Source organism: Esox lucius, chromosome 3 (genome assembly GCF_011004845.1).
Source record: "Esox lucius isolate fEsoLuc1 chromosome 3, fEsoLuc1.pri, whole genome shotgun sequence".
Lineage (NCBI taxonomy): Eukaryota > Metazoa > Chordata > Actinopteri > Esociformes > Esocidae > Esox > Esox lucius.
Window position 1 is genome coordinate 2289930 of NC_047571.1, and position 18841 is coordinate 2308770.

Below are 18841 nucleotides of genomic sequence, written 5' to 3' on the forward strand. Positions count from 1 at the left end.
CTTTAAAAAGAGAATATTATATTGCCATGTACTTAAAATCAACAGGAATATTGTGAAATGTATGAATATAAGGCAGAAAACAAACTGAGTTGACTCAGAGTCAAAATAGAACCGACATGTTAAAGGGATATGGTTGATGCTGAAGAGGAACAGGAGTAGAAGGTAACAGATAGGCTAGCTACAGTAGCTGTACCTAGATCAAATTGATTTAGCTAGTGCAAAAATAAGCATTGCATAACCAAATAATGCAAACCTGCCAATGGTCAGTGTCCGCTCTACTGTCGGAGGTGACGGAACTGTTGAGCAAAGGAGCAATCTCCGAGGTTCCGGAGGATCTCAAGCAGAATGGTTTTTACTCCCGTTACTTCCTGGTTCCCAAGAGGACAGGGGGAGTGAGACCGATCTTAGACTTGCGCAATCTGAATGCGCACGTGGCCAAGCGCCCGTTCCGCATGCTCACCACCGGCCTTCTGCTGGAGGCCTTTTTACCAGGGGACTTCTGCTCGAGCATAGACCTCAAGGATGCTTACTTCCATGTCCCGATCGTTCGCAGACACAGGAAGTTCTTCCGCTTTGCCTTTCTGGGCAAGGCTTACGAGTATACGAGGATCCCATTCGGCTACGCTCTAGTCCCACGCACCTTCTCCAAATGTCTGGAGGCGGCTCTGGAGCCTCTACGCAGGGAAGGCATCAGGATCCTGGCCTATCTAGACGACCTCCTGATTCTAGCGTCGTCCCTGGAATTGGCCAGGTCACACACTGTCCGTGTGGTGTCCTTCCTCACGCGACTGGGTCTCGCGGTGAACTGGAAGTAGAGTGTGCCGAGACCAGGCCAACAGGTTTCTTACCTGGGTCTGGTCATGGACACACGCACAATGAGAGTGCGTATTTCGGACTCGAGGGCTCTCGATCTGCTTTCTGCTCTCAACCTGTGCCGGCCTCCCTGCAGGCTCGGCCCATCATGTCCCTGCTGGGCATGATGGCCGCAGCTCACAAGGTGGTTCCCCTGGGCCTGCTTCACATGCGCAGTCTACAGGCCTGGTTTGCTCGCCAACGGGTCGACCCGGTGCGCCATCGGAACCGGGCTTTGTCCCTGCCGGCTCGCCTACAAGGGGATTTGAGCTATTGGAGGGACCCCCTGGTTCTTTCTCAGGGCATCCCGTTGGGCAGAGTGTCGGAGTGCATCCAGGTCTTCACGGACGCAACCCTCCACAGATGGGGCGGGGTGTGCCTGGGCCGGGCGGTCGGAGGCGTGTGGCCTCCCGGCACTCGCCACATCAACCTGCTAGAGCTAGACATGGTCTTATTGGTGCTGATGCATTTCTCAAACCTAGTAGAGGGCCGCAATGTCCTGATTCGCTCGGACAATCGGGCCACAGTCGCTTACATCAATCGACAAGGGGGGGTCAGGTCTCCTGCTCTCCACCGGGCGGCGACGCAGCTCTGGCGATGGGCTTGTGCCCATCTCCGCTCCCTAACTGCGGCCCACATTCCGGGTCATCTGTATGTGGGCGCGGACATGATGTCTCGGAGCGGCCTCCATCACAATGAATGGCGTCTCCACCCAGACATCGTCTCCCTCATCTGGCTGAGATTTGGGGAAGCCCGGGTGGACCTGTTTGCGTCCAGGCAGAACGCACACTTTCGCCTGTGGTTCTCCTTGTCCCAGGCGGATCAACCCCCTCTGGGGGTGGACGCGTTCTCGCACCACCCCTGGCCTCGGGGCCTCTTGTACGCGTTCCCTCCGCAACGCTGCATAGCGCGCCTGCTGGCTCGGATCAGGACGGAGGGGCTTCGGGTTATCCTGGTGGCACCCGATCGCCCCTCAGCCGTCTGGTATCCAGAGATGATCCAGCTTCTGGTGGACCGTCCTTGGCCAATTCCGCCCAGACTAGACGCGCTGTCCCAAGCAGAGGGCTCGATTCTACACCCTCCAGTGCTCTCAGGAGCCCTCAAGGTCTGGCACCTGAGCAGGTCAGGCTTTTGAACAGAGGTTTGTCCGAAGCCGTGGTGCGCACCATCCAAGGCGCTAGGGCATCGTCTACATCCAAATTATATTCCTTTCGTTGGAATATGTTTGTATCATGGTGCGCGCAGAGATCCTCGGACCCTTCGTGTTGTCCTGTGGAAGAGATTCTGTCGTTTCTACAGTATCTCTTCGATATGGATAGGTCTCCTTCGACCATCCGCGGCTACGCATCTGCCATCTCTGCGTGCCATGAAGGTTTTGCTGGAAATACGTTTTTCAGCCATCCTCTTCTTCGCCGTTTCCTTTCGGGGACAAGCCGTCTGCGCCCGACGGTTAGACTGGGCGCTCCTCAATGGGACCTTGCTAAGGTGCTAGGCGCTCTCTGCGCACCCCAATTCGAGCCCTTACAGCAGTGCTCTCTCAAGTTGCTCTCCCTTAAGACAGCCCTGCTTGTCGCTCTGTGTTCTGCAAAACGGGTGAGTGATCTCCGCGCTCCCTCTGTGCGCCCCGGGTGCTTGGCCATCAGAGAGGACTTGGGTTGTGCTACGTTGAGACCTAATCCGTCCTTCGTGCCGAAAAGTATCACAAGTTCTTTTCGGTCAAGGACCATCGAATTACAGGCCTTCTTCCCTCCTCCACACGCCCGTGAGGGGGACGAGAGGCTTCACTGTTTGTGCCCGGTGCATGCTCTTGCCTTGTACGTGGAACGCACCAGGTCTATCAGATTGACTCCCCAGTTGTTTGTTTGCTATTAGGACTCCTCGCTAGGTCGTTAGCTTTCCAAACAACGTCTGTCCCACTGGCTTTGTGACTGTATCACTTTGGCCTATGGGTCTTCGGGCTCCGTTGTTCCGGAGGGTCTCCGTGCACACTCCATTTGGTGTTTTAAGGGTTTTTCACAAATTCAATTGCAAATATGTTCCCTTTTTTGGCACCAAATTGCAAATATTTTCCCTTAACTTGAGCTGTAACTCAAACAAGGTGAGCGTGGAGAGCTGGCAAATGTAAAAATCCCCAAATCAACACCATGTGGTGGATTGAAAATTGCTTGCACTCCTTTTTTCATTTCATGGTTGTCAACATGTACAATTAGAATTATAATACCATTATGTTGGTTGGAGTGTTGTGGTTATATATGCAAAACCACACCTATGCACAAGTTCATTGGTTAATAGTGGCCATGTTTTTTTGACAAACTGGTCTGTTTATTATAAATTTTAAATACCTTCATCCATAGATGCCAAATACGAAAATACGTGAATATCGGTCATTCGGTGCCATAGGAGTAGCGTTTTAAGTCTTTTTCACAAATTCAAAATGGCTCAAAAAACATAACAGGAAAGTTAATGGATCCCAATTGCAAATATATTCCATAAGAGGAGTGTGGTGAGCTAGCATATTTGGAAAACCTCAATAGCGCCACAGAGTGGTTGATTACAAAATGTTGCAGTAATTTTTTTCCTATCATCTTTGTCAAATAATGGACCAAGTAGAATTATAATATCATTAACCTTGTAGTAGTTGTGTGCATAAATGTGCAAAACCCTGCCCCTGCACATGTTTATTGGTCAATAGCGGCTATGTTTTTTAACTTACTGACCTGGCTTGTATAGTGTTTGATGACCTTTGTCCATAGATGCCAATATAAATGTACATGAAGATTGGTCATGTGGTGTGATAGGAGTAGCATCTTAAGTGTTTTTCACAAAATCTCAAATGGCAGAAAATCCATCATGGGTCCCTAGTGAGGAGATAGACCTATGTACCAATTTTCAAGACTCTAGCTCACTTGGGGTGGTCATTGTGAGCTTGCAAAAAGTGCAACTATGGAGGCTTGTGACAGCGCCACCGTGAGGCTGATTTGCATGGCATTGGATCAGAATTTGTGGGCCATCTCAGGAGAATCTGCAAAAAAACACCTTAAAACAGCAGACAAATAATAATAAGAATAGTGAACTGCTGAAACCCTAATAATAATGAACCGGAACAAACACAATAGGGTTTAACCAGTGAACTGCTTAAACCCTAATTATTACCTGTCGATACTACCTGTCGTTAGTACCTTGCGATACTAACAGGCAGGGGCAGAGGTTTGATTTCAAATGTGAGGGGGACAAACACTGGCATAGCGTGGTGACGCCAGGCCGGGGGGAGCTGTCCTTACTTTGACCCTCTCCTGGGATGAAAAATTGCGAAGCTCTATATATGCATGGAAAGCCGATCCTGAGGTCTGACTGAAACATACAATTGTGTGTCTAACCACATTGTTATGAACCCGGGGGCTCTAGCAGTCTAGGGTGGATGGTAGAGAGACCCGTAACATAAAACTCATGCAAATTAGTGTAGTGTAAATGAACAGTGGGAACAAACGAGACAGACAACCAAAGCTACCGTCAAACATAAAACTTTTATTATAAACACACGGTAAAGAGGTTATAGGGAAAAGGGGCTGAGCTGGACCCAATACATTTTATAATATAGTCCAAACACCCCTAAACTGAACTTGCCTGCCTCAAGAACCGCTTAGCTGACTACTAACCAATACAAAAATACAGTGGGTGGTCCACTCAGTTCTAACTAAAGTTTTCCTAAGGGTTGTGTATGCCCAAGGGCAACTTGCTAAAAAAAACATTTCCCAGGGACACAGGTGTCACGTTTGAAACAGGAATCAGACAGGTAAATTAGGCTAAATGTTTTATTTGCAGAATGGATCGGGAACCAGAGATAATGGGGAGTAGACAGAACGATGACAGTTGTAAATGACTTAGCTGGTTGATAATCAAAGCCTCTCTTGCAAGGGAAGCGGATGGTAAACAGAAGCATACTGTAGCAAGGTTGAAGAAGATCAGGAAGCAGGCTATATCAGAACGGGAAATCTCAGTAAGTGTCCGGAAGGTAAGAGGTGAGTCTGAAAGTCTATGTAGAGACGAGACCAGATGATGACTGAAAGGTGAGGGGGGTTTATCAAGGGTGAGCTGGTGATGGGATCCAGGTGGGGATGATTAGAATTCTGGTGATGAGGAACGAGTGGGCGGAGTTACCGATGAGGGTGATTGAGGCATGGTGGATGGCGGAACCCTGACAACAGGGACAAATCACACAGGTTAAACAGGGACTAAACAGCAACCAATTGACTAGATAACATCCAAACAAAATACCATAGCAATGCATACTCACATGAAACAGGGCAAAGTGAGATGTATGTACTAAACTAAGCAATGTATGAATGAACAAAGTGTCTGTCTATCAAAAGGATATGTATCTCAAGAGTGTGGGGGAAACAAAAGAGTCTCTCTGGGAGAAACAACTGACTGGGTTTTTAAACCAGGGGATGTGTGATGTGATCGGGTAAAGGAACAGGTGGTGCAATTAGGAGGGATGTCCACTGATTGGACCATCTCAGCAGTCAGGTGATGCACTCATGACTGCCAGCTGGGAAACACCAATGAGCACAACATTGGTGGCATAACACACAATATTTTTTTTATTTTTATAAAAGGTCAAGCACAGGCCTCCCACCCACTGCTGGCCCTAGTGTAGCCGCACCCACAATTTAAGACTTTCACTACGCACACAAAAGGTTTATTTCTCAGAAATATTGTTCACAAATCTGTCTAAATCTGTTAGTGAGCACTTCTCCTTTGCTGATATAATCCATCCAACTCACAGGTGTGGCATATCAAGATGCTGACTCTACCGTAAGCCATCTCCAAAGGCGTTTCAGAGAATTTGACAGTACACCCAACCGGCCTCACAACCGCAGACCACGTGTAACCACACCAGCCCAGGACCTCCACATCCAGCAACTTCACCTCCAAGATTGTCAGAGACCAGCCACCCGGACAGCTGCTGCAAGAATCGGTTTGCATAACCAAAGAATTTCTGCACAAACTGTCAGAAACCGTCTCAGGGAAGCTCATCTGCACCTCCTATACTCTAAATAGTATGTACTTCGGCAGGTATGCACTATGCGATTCGGGATTCTGCCGTTAACTCTCACTCGCTTTAGAAAAAGTGATTTCCAGGAGATTGTATATGATTTGTGGGCATCAGGGAGACACATTTAAAATGAGGTAGACTCCCAGAACTTCAGGGAGAGTTGGGATGTCTTGTTCTAGCTCACACATTATGTGATGATCCAGGGCGGCCAGACAGGAAAAAATATCTCCACAGGGTGAAGTGGATTCATGAAATAGAAAATATTTTATTCCTACTCGCAGATGACCTAGATCAGATGTAGACCAGACCCCCCACAAAATATTTTTATTGCACATCAACACAATTCACGTGGATGACCTACTTTTGAAGGGAGAATTTCGACAAAAGGTGGCAACTTTGCACCACTGAACTGTACTTGAATTTCAAAACCTCACCTCCACCACAGCTCTCTTCCATGACTACACTGGTAGACTCCGCATCATTCAGGTTCTGCAAATAAATATGAACATTCGAGATATGTGCTACATACTATAACATAAATAATTGTGTTTGAAGTTATTCACCTTTAAAGACAACATTTCACCTCAGCTCCACCGCTGATCTTTTGTCCCTGGCTGTCTGATCCTGCTATGACAAGGACCTTGTCATGGTCACTGTCTGATCCTGCTAAAATGCAGTACAGAATGACATGAACAGCTTGATCTACACTGACGCCTGAAGAATCTTATTGCAATGTTTGATTTATAAGACCCACATTAGGTTGAAATGTCAAATGCTGCTACCTATGTAGGGAACTACATATAATGTTAGCCAACTTTTCAAGAGATCAACTATTAAGCTAGTTAGATAAATATTGCTAGCAAACAAAACATTAGCTAGCAACTAATGTACATTCTACAACATTTGTTCAAATATAACGTTAGCCTAATTACACCATACATGGTTGCCAAACAAGTCTGATAAGCTACATACCTACCTCATTCATACATTTACGGGAGGTAATTAGAGGTAATGTTAGCTAGGTTACCAAACTTTCATGAGCCAGAGATTACAGTTGCTAGTACCAATGGTAGCCTATACTACGGTAACCTGCTCGGCAACTACCTAAAAGCAGAGTGCTGGCGTGTGGTCCAGTGTGATTCAAATTACGCAATTGCTTATCGTACTGCCACTGCACCGTTCTAAAGAGTTTGAGCTTTTATTCTAATAAGAGTTGATTAAAACGCCATTTTCAAAAAGTAGGGGGGGGGACATGTCCCACTCACATATAATGAAACCTACGCCCCTGCTGACAGGTGATATTTAGCTAGCTAGCGTTAGCTTATCTGGGGGATATTTCATCAATGCCGCTAATGAAATGCAGTGAGGGAAAAAGTATTTGATCCCCTGCTGATTTTGTATGTTTGCCCACTGACAAAGAAATGATCAGTCTATAATTTTAATGGTAGCTTTATTTCAACTGTGAGAGACATAAAAATAGATAAAAAAAAAATATAAAAACAAAAAAATCCAGAAAAATGCATGTCAAATATGTTATACATTTATTTGCATTTTAATGAGTGAAATAAGTATTTGATCCCCTCTCAATCAGAAAGATACCTGGCTCCCAGGTGTCTTTTATACAGGTAACGAGCTGAGATTAGGAGCACACTTAAAGGGAGTGGTCCTAATCAACCCTTGTTACCTGTATAAAAGACACCTGTCCACAGAAACAATCAATCAATCGGATTCCAAACTCTCCACCATGGCCAAGAACAAAGCTGTCCAAGGATGTCAGGGACAAGGTTGTAGACCTACACTAGGCTGGAATGGGCTACAAGACCATTGCAAATCAGCTTGTTGAGAAGGTGACAACAGTTGGTGTGATTATTCGCAAATGGAAGAAACAAAAGAACTGTCAATCTCCCTCGGTCTTGGGCTCCATGCAAGATCTCACCTCGTGGAGTTGCAATGATCATGAGAACGGTGAGGAATCAACCCAGAACTACACGGGAGGATCTTGTCAATGATCTCAAAGCTTTCTGCTAAGGGGACAGGATAACATCATATCAAAGGGACCATGTACCATCAAATCTTGGGTGAGAACCTCCTTCCCTCAGCCAGGGCATTAAAAATGGGTCGTGGATGGGTATTCCAGCATGACACACGGCCAAGGCAACAAAGGAGTGGCTCAAGGTCACATTAAGGTCCTGGAATGGCCTAGCCAGTCTCCAGACTTTAATCCCATAGAAAATCTGTGGAGGGAGTTGAAGGTTCGAGATGCCAAACGTCAGCCTCGAAACCTTAATGACTTGGAGAAGATCTGCAAAGAGGAGTGGGACAAAATCCCTCCTGAGATGTATGCAAACCTGGTGGCCAACTACAAGAAACATCTGACCTCTGTGATTGCCAACAAGGGTTTTGCCACCAAGTACTAAGTCATGTTTTTGTTTTTGATTGTTGTTATTCTGTCTCTCACTGTTCAAATAAACCTACTATTAAAATTAAACACTGATCATTTCTTTGTCAGTCTGCAAACGTATAAAATCAGCAGGGGATCAAATACTTTTTTCCCTCACTGTAAGTGCTTAATTGAAAAAGCCCAGCTTGAATGAACACCAATTTCCACTTAAGGCTCAAGCCCTTTCATTAATACAATCTAGCCATGTCATGTCAACGTTAACTCAAACCAGGCTTGAACAAGCTTGCACTGTGCACGTGCACGGAGTACATAAGCAGCCCAGAACAAGAGATCATCAAAATGAAATAATATGTCGCAAAAAATAAGTGAAAACTACAGCGGTTATCTTCTGGACAGCAAAACAAACCCTGCTGATGGGAGTTTATGAAGAATTTAAAGGAGTCATCATCAAAAAGGGCAATACTGCCGCAACTGACAAGGCAAAGGAGATAGCTTGGCAACAAAATTGCCTAACAGATAAAATGCGTAAGTAATACTTATTGTTTTTTTATTGTTTATTATTTAAATTTTTAATGATTGAACATTCAGATTACTAGATAAGTAAGACAGGCTATATTATTAGGCTAGATTACATCAGATTTATGATCAATCCAAATTATATTGTAGGCTGATTTACAGAACTGACATAACTACAATGTATTTATTGTTATTTAGCCTAATTCGGTGAGGATTGAAGCCTAGTAACCCTTGGCTTATATGAATTCTCGGCGGTTACATCTCAACAGGGGCAAACTGCATAGCCAAAAAAGAACATGGCAACAGCTTTGATATTAGATATAAGGCAACTTCCATCGCAGATCATCTGATAGCATAGAGGGTGACCAAAAATGTGGCACACTTTGCTTGGCAGAGCATTCATTTAAAATTGTTCAGCATGATTAAGAAGAGTTGATGCAGTGGTGTCTTTCAAATTGTAAATTCCAGTTCCGAATTATCTCAACATTGCTCACTTTCCAGAATAATATTTTTAACTTTGGGTCTGACATTGTGAGGTTTCAAATCTGGTTTTGCATAGACCTTCTACAGCTACATATTAGTGATATGACATACTTGGTTAGGAAAGGAAATACCAGATTTTTTTTCTCATTGATAGCTCTGTATAGCACAGTTACTACTTTGTGTGGGGCAGACATTGAAATTGAAATTTCTGTGAACAACTGCCAGGGTAACAAGATTTAAATCCAAAGTGTTGACATCCAAACTTATTTGATCTATTTTCACATATGTGCACATTTCATCCAAATCCAATTATTACTATTCTGCCTGACAGTGTGTGGACAGATGCCCCCAGTAGATAACTGTACATTTACGTTATGGAAAGATTTCTGATTGACATAGTCTGCCACCACATGTCCAGATGGGAACTGGCATGCACATGGGTACAGTCTATTGCGCCTATAATATTGGGGTTGCATGAAAAAGAAGATTACATTAATACAGAGGCTTTTCAACCTTTAGGCTACTTTACATATATTTTAACTGTCACATGCCTGCAATTGAATAAAGCGCCTCCTTGATTGTTTATGTTTCAAAATAACCAGGGAAAGTAATGAAAATATTCAGGTACTGCTTTATTGCAAGACATACCCTTATGCATCACCAACACATGTCCCACATGCAAATAAACACAGAGCTATGCAGACAGACTGAACGGTAGTCAAGGCTTCCTTATGTGTGGTTCCAGCAGATTGCGTAGGTAAACTTTGCTGGGCCTACCGAACCTGTACATCTCCCACAGACACTCACCAGGGAAGCCCAGTGGAATCTTTTGTCTCTGAAGACCCTTGGAGCTGGTGGTGTAAACGCTCTGTGTAGAATCTGAGCACCTTCATCCACAGGATTGTTGAGGAATGGGCATGCCATATTTGATTGCAACTAGCTGGTCTTTAGATGCACTGCTTATATAGGCTGAATCTCAAATCACATACTTCCATACTATATAGTATGCCAGAATAGTATGCAAGAAGGTTAGTATGTCTCAAACAATTGTCTGCTGAAAACAGTAATCCAAAAGTTCCCATATTCCAAAAGTTCTACTATTTCTGATGGACCCATGCACACTTTTTAGGGTAATATACACCACAGCTACTTGCGCAGTGAAAGAGGAGGGGTTTGCATGATTCTCTCATCTTTTCACTTGACGAAAAATTCTGTTATCGTCACCTATGTTAATAGTTATTGCATTAATGTCGAACATTATTGTGCCCTGAAATGAAATAGCTTTGGCATTGCAAAGTTTGTCTTTAGTCTCGCTAGCAATTGTTCAATTCTTTTGACTATTCCAAGTGCTAAGATACTAGTATTACTGGCTTATAAGCTTTTAAAATAGCCAGTAGCAAAAGCCATACAGTTAATAGATGCTTTTTGTGGCGGAAGTAAACTTTGTAAGAAATGTTAATCAGTTTAACACAATGATTAATTGTGTCTAGCCAAATATTCAAACCTGGCGTGATATTAATGCGTGAACAATTTTACTTTTGAGACAATATTATAAATATGTAGGTCTCATTCAGTCCCAATAGTGGCATACTAGCTTATTATATACTAAACAGTACCTACTTCACCATCATCCGCGAAGTATGTGCTGTACTTATAGTGATTTTAGATTCAGCCATAGTCCTATGTCAATTAACCATTGGTAGTAACTAGTGGTAAGACATGCTTTTCTTAACTAGTTAATTTCTATTGATATGCTCTTTGGAACTAAATTAAACACGTCAATTCTTGCTTGGTCACAGTGACAGAAAAAAGTCTGAACTTAAGTTTCCAAACACGGACAGGACAAAAGTAATGCGAGCGAGAAAATACACAAAATTATATTTTGGGAATCTGATTCCACCTGTTGGACATTCTTTGAAACACAGCTAAATTTAGCTTGACAATTAGCCTGCGAGGGAGCAGGCTAGTTCAGAGTTATAAGTTACCTTATTTACTGAGCAGAGACTCCTAAAAGCTACAGTAATGTAACGGAACTCTTACTTATATTAGCCAGACTTGTCGAATTAAGCCTGGATTTTACTTTATCGGCCTTGATGGAATACCCCCATGCTTCCCGAAAGCTGTTTGATAACATTAGCTAACACCTCTGTAACTTCCCATCATAGTTGATATCAATCTACGTTTTGTTGTTCACATCAAAGTTGTCCAGCAGGCATATATTGTCCTTATGTTGCCTATTTCAGTAGTATCCCAACTCATTTACTGACATTTCAATGCTGATAATGTAAACAAACATCTCCGGATCAAATGAAGGTAACATAATGGAGTCTCTAAACATCAACTTGTGGTCAGAAATCGCATACTGGACCTTTTCAAGTTATTAGCGTAAGGTTGCAGTTTAGCCATGGGCCTAACTGACATAATATAAGTTCTTACCTATAAAATGAAATTAATTGATCAGTGAAGATGTTGCCATTTATGTCAACTTGTAACAACTACTAATTTCATATTTCTTCTCTAGTTGCTGTACACAGTATTGCCAAAAAAGCTTCTCCAGCCAACCAGAAATTGGATGAACTGTTTGTAACCCTAGCTGAATTTGAGCCTAAGGATGTGCCTGATGAGCTTGGGGATTTATCTTTTTCTTCCAGAAAAGTAACACAAGGAGAAACCAGGAGAGTATCACCGATCCCCATAACCCTGAGGAGGAACAAGGTCACCAGAACCAAAAACCCAAGATGGGGAAACAATGTGACCCAACATGTCATGCTGGGGAAAAATAATGGAAGGAGGGAGACAATGCGTGCCATGTACTGGGACATGACCTACCAAGGGAAAAGAGAATTTATTTATTTTCACAACGTCAAATTGCACGTCTCACATTTGCTGATCCCAGCAGTTGTAGCAAGTCCTTGTCGTACCATCTTCCAAATGACCTGGGTCAGTCACAAGCAGTGTACAAGACCTTCTTTCTAACAACTCTGGGATACCATCCAAAGAACAACAGGCTCATCCAAACAATCATTGGCAACAGCTCCCCATCAAACTTGATACCCCTGAAGAGCATCATGGAAGACATGCCCCAGCCAATAAAAAGACTTGACTCCAATTTGCAAACACATCAAATAATTTAATCTAACAGATAGCCATTATAGAAGGACAATATGCCCCCAAACAAAGTTATCTTCCAAGTGATATAACTGTGCAGCTGATGTATGAGTAGTTTGTTGCAAACCACCAATGTTAGTACGAAACATACCAGAAAGCAGTAAAAAACTGACCAAGCTGAGAGAGGAGAAGTGTAAGCAGTGTCTCCAGCATGAACTCCATGTGAAGGCCGGACACCAGGCTGTCAACCAGGACCCCATTGCAGACTGCTCAACCTATAAAAGTGTGAGGACCACAAGGAGAGACTGACAAAAGAGAGGCATCACTACAAGCTTGATGCAGAAAAACCACCAAGTGACAACCTGTCCATCCGCCGTGTGGACCTCCAAAAAAGTATCATGCTACTTGCCATAGGTGAAAACAGTAATCTTCAATAAACAGATCTCTGTTTTCCATGAGACCTTTTCCACAGTTGGCAAGAACAGTGTCAAAAAGAAAAAGTATCTCTGTGATATGGCGTGAGGGGATAGGTGGAAGGAAGGCAGAGGAGGTGGCATCTGCCAATGTATGTGCTCTGCAAAGGGAGTGCAAAGTCCCTCATCTTGTCCTGTGGATGGAGAATTGCACAGTTCAGAACAAGAATTATTGCCTACTGACAACGCTTACTCACTCAACTTTATAAAGATGTTGTGGTTGTTTCAAGGAGCACAATATGACGATACTTGAACAAAAATGAGCTACAGGGTCAAGTTGCCAGAAAGAAGCCTTTACAGTGTCTATGCCACAAAAAAGCTTGGTTACAATATGCCCAACAATACCTAGATCTGCCTCAAAGCTTCTGGCACACTGCAATTTGGAGTGATGAGACCAAAATTGAGGTTTATGGTCACAACCATAAGTGCTATGTTTGAGGAGGAGTAAACAAGGCCTATAGTGAACCGAATACCGTCCCCTCTGTGAAGCATGGTGGTGGCTAACTGATGTTTTGGGGGTGTGTGAGCGCTAATGACACAGGGAATCTTGATGGCAAGATGAGTGATGGCAAGATGAATGCAGCATGTTATCAGAAAACACTTTGCATTCTTCTGCACAAAAGCTACAAATAGGACACTTGGGACTTTCCAGCATGACAATGACCCTAAGCACACAGCCAAGTTGACCCTCCAGTGGTTACAGCAGAAAAAGGTGAAGGTTCTGGAGGGGCTATCACACTCTACTGACCTTAATATCATTGAGCCACTAGGCGTACATACAGACACAGCTTGCAAATTGACCAGATCATTGACTGTATTTCCTATTACCATATATTTCCTAAAATAGGTTGGGGGAACCGCTTGCCTACCGGTAGGAGTAACTTTAAGGGACGTACCAGGCGTCTTCAGATAGCATTCATTTCCAAGATGGTACAGATAAAACCAGCTGCTTCTTCTCTACATTCTCTTATTCACAACACACAGAAAACAAGTCTTTGGGAAGGAAGACAAAATACAGTATCTGTAAATTCAACATTAAGCAATAGACTAGTACCTATTTTATGTTTGTTCGGTTTGTAAAATTTGCCAATTGCAGTTTACCCCATTTCCATAGTGTAACAAACACGACTCAGACCCAGGAATGTAGATGCCAGAAAGCATAGTTTAATCCAAAGGGCAATATCAGAGTGCTGGCAGGCAGAGCTTGATACACAAGTAATCAGAGGGGCAAAAGTACAAGTCCACAATTCAACAGGACAAAAAAGTAGGCAGACAGAGAGGTCAATCGTCAAAAAAATCTGAAAGGCAAAAGTACAAAAGCAAAGGCTGGTAGCGGAGTCGGAAAAGGCAAAACGGGTCGGTACACTAAACAACGATCAGAATCAAAAGAGAAAAGCATGCTCAGTATGTTGCCATGATACAAATAATACCTAACAAGGCAGCAAGGAAACCGACAGACTTAAATATCCAGGTAACAAGGGGAACAGGTGTTTAGAATTCCGGTGATTTGGATCGAGAGGATGTGTTGCGTTCAGGATGAATGGGAAGTGGTGCTTGTACCGGTGGCTCACCGCTGAGAGGTGAGCTCACACATAGCGTGTGGTCTGGGACCTATATAATAATACTGCTGGCTTGGAGGAAAAGCGTGAGCTGCATGAAAGGTGAGTTTTTTTTATATGTTACTTAAATGTTCCAATAGGCAAAATAAATAGGTGTTTTTTGTGCACATTAGGGTTGGAATAAATTGGCGGGAATAACACTACAATAGGCACAGGATCTAGTTATACATTGGTTAACACACCTTCTTGCTGAATTGTCCAGAGATGGCCTCACAGGTCCAATAGTGGTGGGGCAAAATGTTCACACCAGCCTTATCAAAAGTCAGATTTTTTCCTGAACTTGTGAGTTATACATCTGCGTCCTAATTGTGTGCTTAGTTGACAAAAGATAATTGTAAACATTCACATATATTTGAGTAACTCAGTAGACACTTATTCAGATTGACAAGGCATGTAACAATTATAGTTACAGTATAAAATGTATAATAAATTATTAAAGCTCAACTTGTTAGTTGTTTTGTAAAAAAAAAACTAAAGATTTGTCCACTATAAACATGTTGTGTAAGCTACTGAGGCCCTGTAAGAGTTGTTTAGCAACACAGACAGATCATGGGGAATGTCAATTAATAATTTTTGGAGCGTGACGCTACTTTCCAGCTAATTCTGTTCCAGCAATATCATCCCAGCCGTTTGGAAGATATACACCGATCAGCCATAACATTATGACCACCTGCCTATTATAGTGCAGGTCCCCCTTTTGCTGCCAAAACTGCCCTGACCCTTCGAGGCATGGACTCCAATAGACCTCTGAAGGTGTGCTGTGGTATCTGGCACCAAGACTTTAGCAGCAGATCCTGTAAATTGTGAGGTGGGGCCTCCATGGATCGGACCTGTTTGTCCAGCACATCCAACAGATTGATTGGATTGAGATCTGGAGAATTTCGAGGCCAAGTCAACACCTTGAACTCACTGTTGTATTCCTCAAACCATTCCTGAACCATTTTTGCTTTGTGGCATGGAGCATTTATCCTACTGAAAGAGGCCAATGCCATCAGGGGATACCGTTGCCATGAAAGGGTACACATGGTCTGCAACAATGCTCAGGTAGGTGGTACGTGTCAAAGTAACATCCATATGAATGGCAGGACTCAGGTTTTCCAGCAGAATATTGCCCAAAGCATCACACTACCTCCGTCGGCTTGCCTTCTTCCCATGGTGCATCGTGGTGCCATGTGTTCTCCAGGTAAGCGACACACATGCACCCGGTAATCCACGTGATGTAAAAGAATACATCAGACCAGAACACCTTCTTCCATTGCTCCGTGGTCCAATTCTGATGGTCACATGCCCATTGTAGTCTCTTTCGGCAGTGAGACAGGGGTCAGCATGGGCACACTGACTGTGTCTGGCATGCTATGCAGCCCCATATGCAACAAACTCTAATACATTCTGACATCTTTCTATCAGTACCAGCATTAAAATTTTTCAGCAATTTGAGCCACAGTAGCTCGTCTGTTGGATCGGACCACACGGGTCCAGCCTTCGCTCCCCACGTGCATCAACGAGCCTTGGACGCCACATGACCCTGTCGCTGGTTCACAACAACAACCACTTCATCAGTCTTAATTTAACATACTGACCAGCTAGCTAATCTTTTCAGGAACTTAATCATTGTCCCATGTCCTTGGGTAGCAGCAGCAGATACTTGTCTTTTTCCTATGGCAAACAATGTAATCATGTGAGTTTAAAAGCATACTACCTATCCTAGCTAAGTTAACAATGTAAGTTAGCTCTGTAATTAACATTTAGTAGTCGCTACAAATGCAGGCTACTAAATGTAACAATGCAGCAGTTTGTCAGTTATGGATATCGTCATTCTATTGTGACAAGAAACAAGTTGAGAAGTTTCTTTTCAAACTTTGCGTTTTCACCTGACAGGAGGCAGGTGATAGGGGAGCGTGAGTAAAGACATTAGCTAGTAACCACCTGCACTGACTTGATTCTGATGATTAAAACTGTTACTAAACAATGAGTTGTTGAGAGACATGGTCGATGCTCTGCCTCTGGGGCCAAGTTGGCTAGGAGATCAATGTCAGACTTTGTGGGACTGTTATATTCCAGAGTAAAAGGGCTGAAATGTGGAGTATTTTATCAACTTTTACAAACATTTTTTTTTTCTGTTGCAAAAGTTTAAGTAGAAGATTAATTGAATGCACTTGATACTCCGTTGTGTTGAAAGTGGTGGGCGGCGCCACACATTTGCTGGTGACTTTGCATTGTCAATTTATTTTCAACTATACTTTCTCACAGGAGCGGTTTACTGGAGCAACTGCGGACATGTCTGACGTGAGGAAGGACCCCGATGACGACGATGCTGAGAATATCTGATCTCCTAAGTATCTGATCAAATCAGCAAACCTCCACACCTGTACCCTGAACACCTGGTTGCCCAAAATATTTAATTTTATACTTTAGATGGGCAAAGACAGCATTGTGTAAGCTGTAAAACAATTACCTATTTGGAGACTTTCTTTCAGTGACTCTTCACAACTTGGATTGAGGCTTGGATTCCAGGGCATCTTCCCAAAGCAGTGTCTGAAATGGGCACATTATTCAGAACCATACCTCGCTATTCATTTACTTACATCTGGATGTACAGTATCTATTGAAGCTTGAGCTGACATGCCAACAGGCTCAACGACAACTATCGGCACATCCCAGGCTGGAATTAATGTCAGTCAAGATCTGTACTCTCCATTGACTGTTGTTAACACCTCATGGGGGGAGGGGGTTGAAACAATGATGAGGTGTGTGTATCATGATATTTTCTAATGTCCAGTGGTTGGGTTTCCTTAACAGTAGTGAAGAGTAAGAGAATGGCCCATGCTGAAACTGTTGCCAGTTACAATTCAAACTGTCCTTGAATGTCGATAGTTCCTTTGTGGTTCCTCTTAATGAAAAGTCGTATCATGAACTGGCTTTGGAGTGTTGAGTTAGACTGTAGTTCTTGCGACTGGCCTGGAATTGGCCAGATTCGTAAAAGGTGTAAATATAACTAGGAATGGAAATGGGTATTTGGCGCAGTGGTCAGATGTCACTCTCTTCTAATGGTGAGAGGGAAATGGGGTAAAGACAAAGTGTTTATGCAGCCCTAGCAGGATTTCCTGCTACATGATGAAATAATTAGAGGCCCAGTGTGTAAGGGCAGCACTGTGCCAGTAATCTGACCAGAAGCAGGAGATTAATCTGTTACTGGTTTTCGATCTGGCTCATTCCTCCCTTCTATGCTCTTTATCTAGATGGAGCTGAGTGAAACTTTTTCCACTAAAGAATCTTTAGATCTTTACTTTCATTTGTTGAAGATTTGATTATTTGATTATTTAAAGAACACCATGGTTTATCAATATACAACTGGTTACAGAAAGCATTTACCTTTGGAACTATTCTATTCTTCCAAATATTGACAACACATAAGGCAATAATTTCTGCTTGTTAACAACTTATTCTGAAATCTGTCAGTCATTCCATAGTGCAGGATTCTCCTCAGACACCCATGGCTGAAACTTTTCTCTCCAAGTCAGCACTGAGGCAGGGTGCACACACAAGGTCAGAAGGTCAGGCGACTTTGGTGAAAAGACACGTGTAACAGATCAGACCTGTCAGTAGAGGCATAAATCAATGAAGAAGGATCAGTATTACTGCCAGTCAATCTTGTTTAGTTACAAAGCAGCTCAAGTGTTGTCAAAGACCTAGAACTTCTCTGTGAAAGTAGCTTGTTTGTCCGTTTTATTTGTATATACATTTGTATATACATACACGTACACTGAGAAGTCAAAACCAAACTGTGGCCATGGGCGACTGACTGAATTTGGCAAGGTACCTCACCCATGACTCTCACTATTTTTGCCGACTGGATGATGTCATGTATTCGATGTATGTAATATTGGGTTTAATGTTGTCCAAGTTGTTTTCAGTCCCGTACAACAACAATGAGGTGAGAACTTCTCCAAACGCCCCCCCTCCACTGTTCGTTTCCCCTCTGGGGCAGCTGGAGCAGGTGTCGGTGATGCCTGCGTTCTCTCTTGCTTCACCTTTGTTGTCATTGCTGGAATAATTGTGCAGATTTCTGTCATCGGCCTGCTTCATGCCTGCCTTCCTCTCAAAGCTTTTCCTTTGCACCTTTTTCAATTGTGTCATGTTCACACCTTGAAATAGGAGGAGAGATGTAGAGCGTGGGGGGGGGGTCAGGCCTACTCCTCCCTTCGTGGGTGTTGTGTGTATGTTTTGTCTGTCTGTGTGTGCAAGCAGTGCAGATCCCAAAGTATAAATCAAACTAGCCATTTTCCTACTGGTCATGATTCTTACATCCCTCCAGAAAACACCCAGAATGCAA

The 18841-nt window shown here is 43.4% G+C and overlaps 1 protein-coding gene across 1 annotated transcript; it reads left to right on the top strand.

Moving 5' to 3' along the window:
• Positions 1 to 245: 245 nt before the first annotated feature.
• LOC105006635 lies at positions 246 to 1987 on the top strand. The gene is made up of 2 exons (XM_010865270.2): positions 246 to 800; positions 950 to 1987. The coding sequence occupies exons 1-2, from the start codon at positions 246 to 248 to the stop codon at positions 1985 to 1987; spliced, it is 1593 nt and encodes a 530-aa protein (XP_010863572.2).
• Positions 1988 to 18841: the final 16854 nt, after the last annotated feature.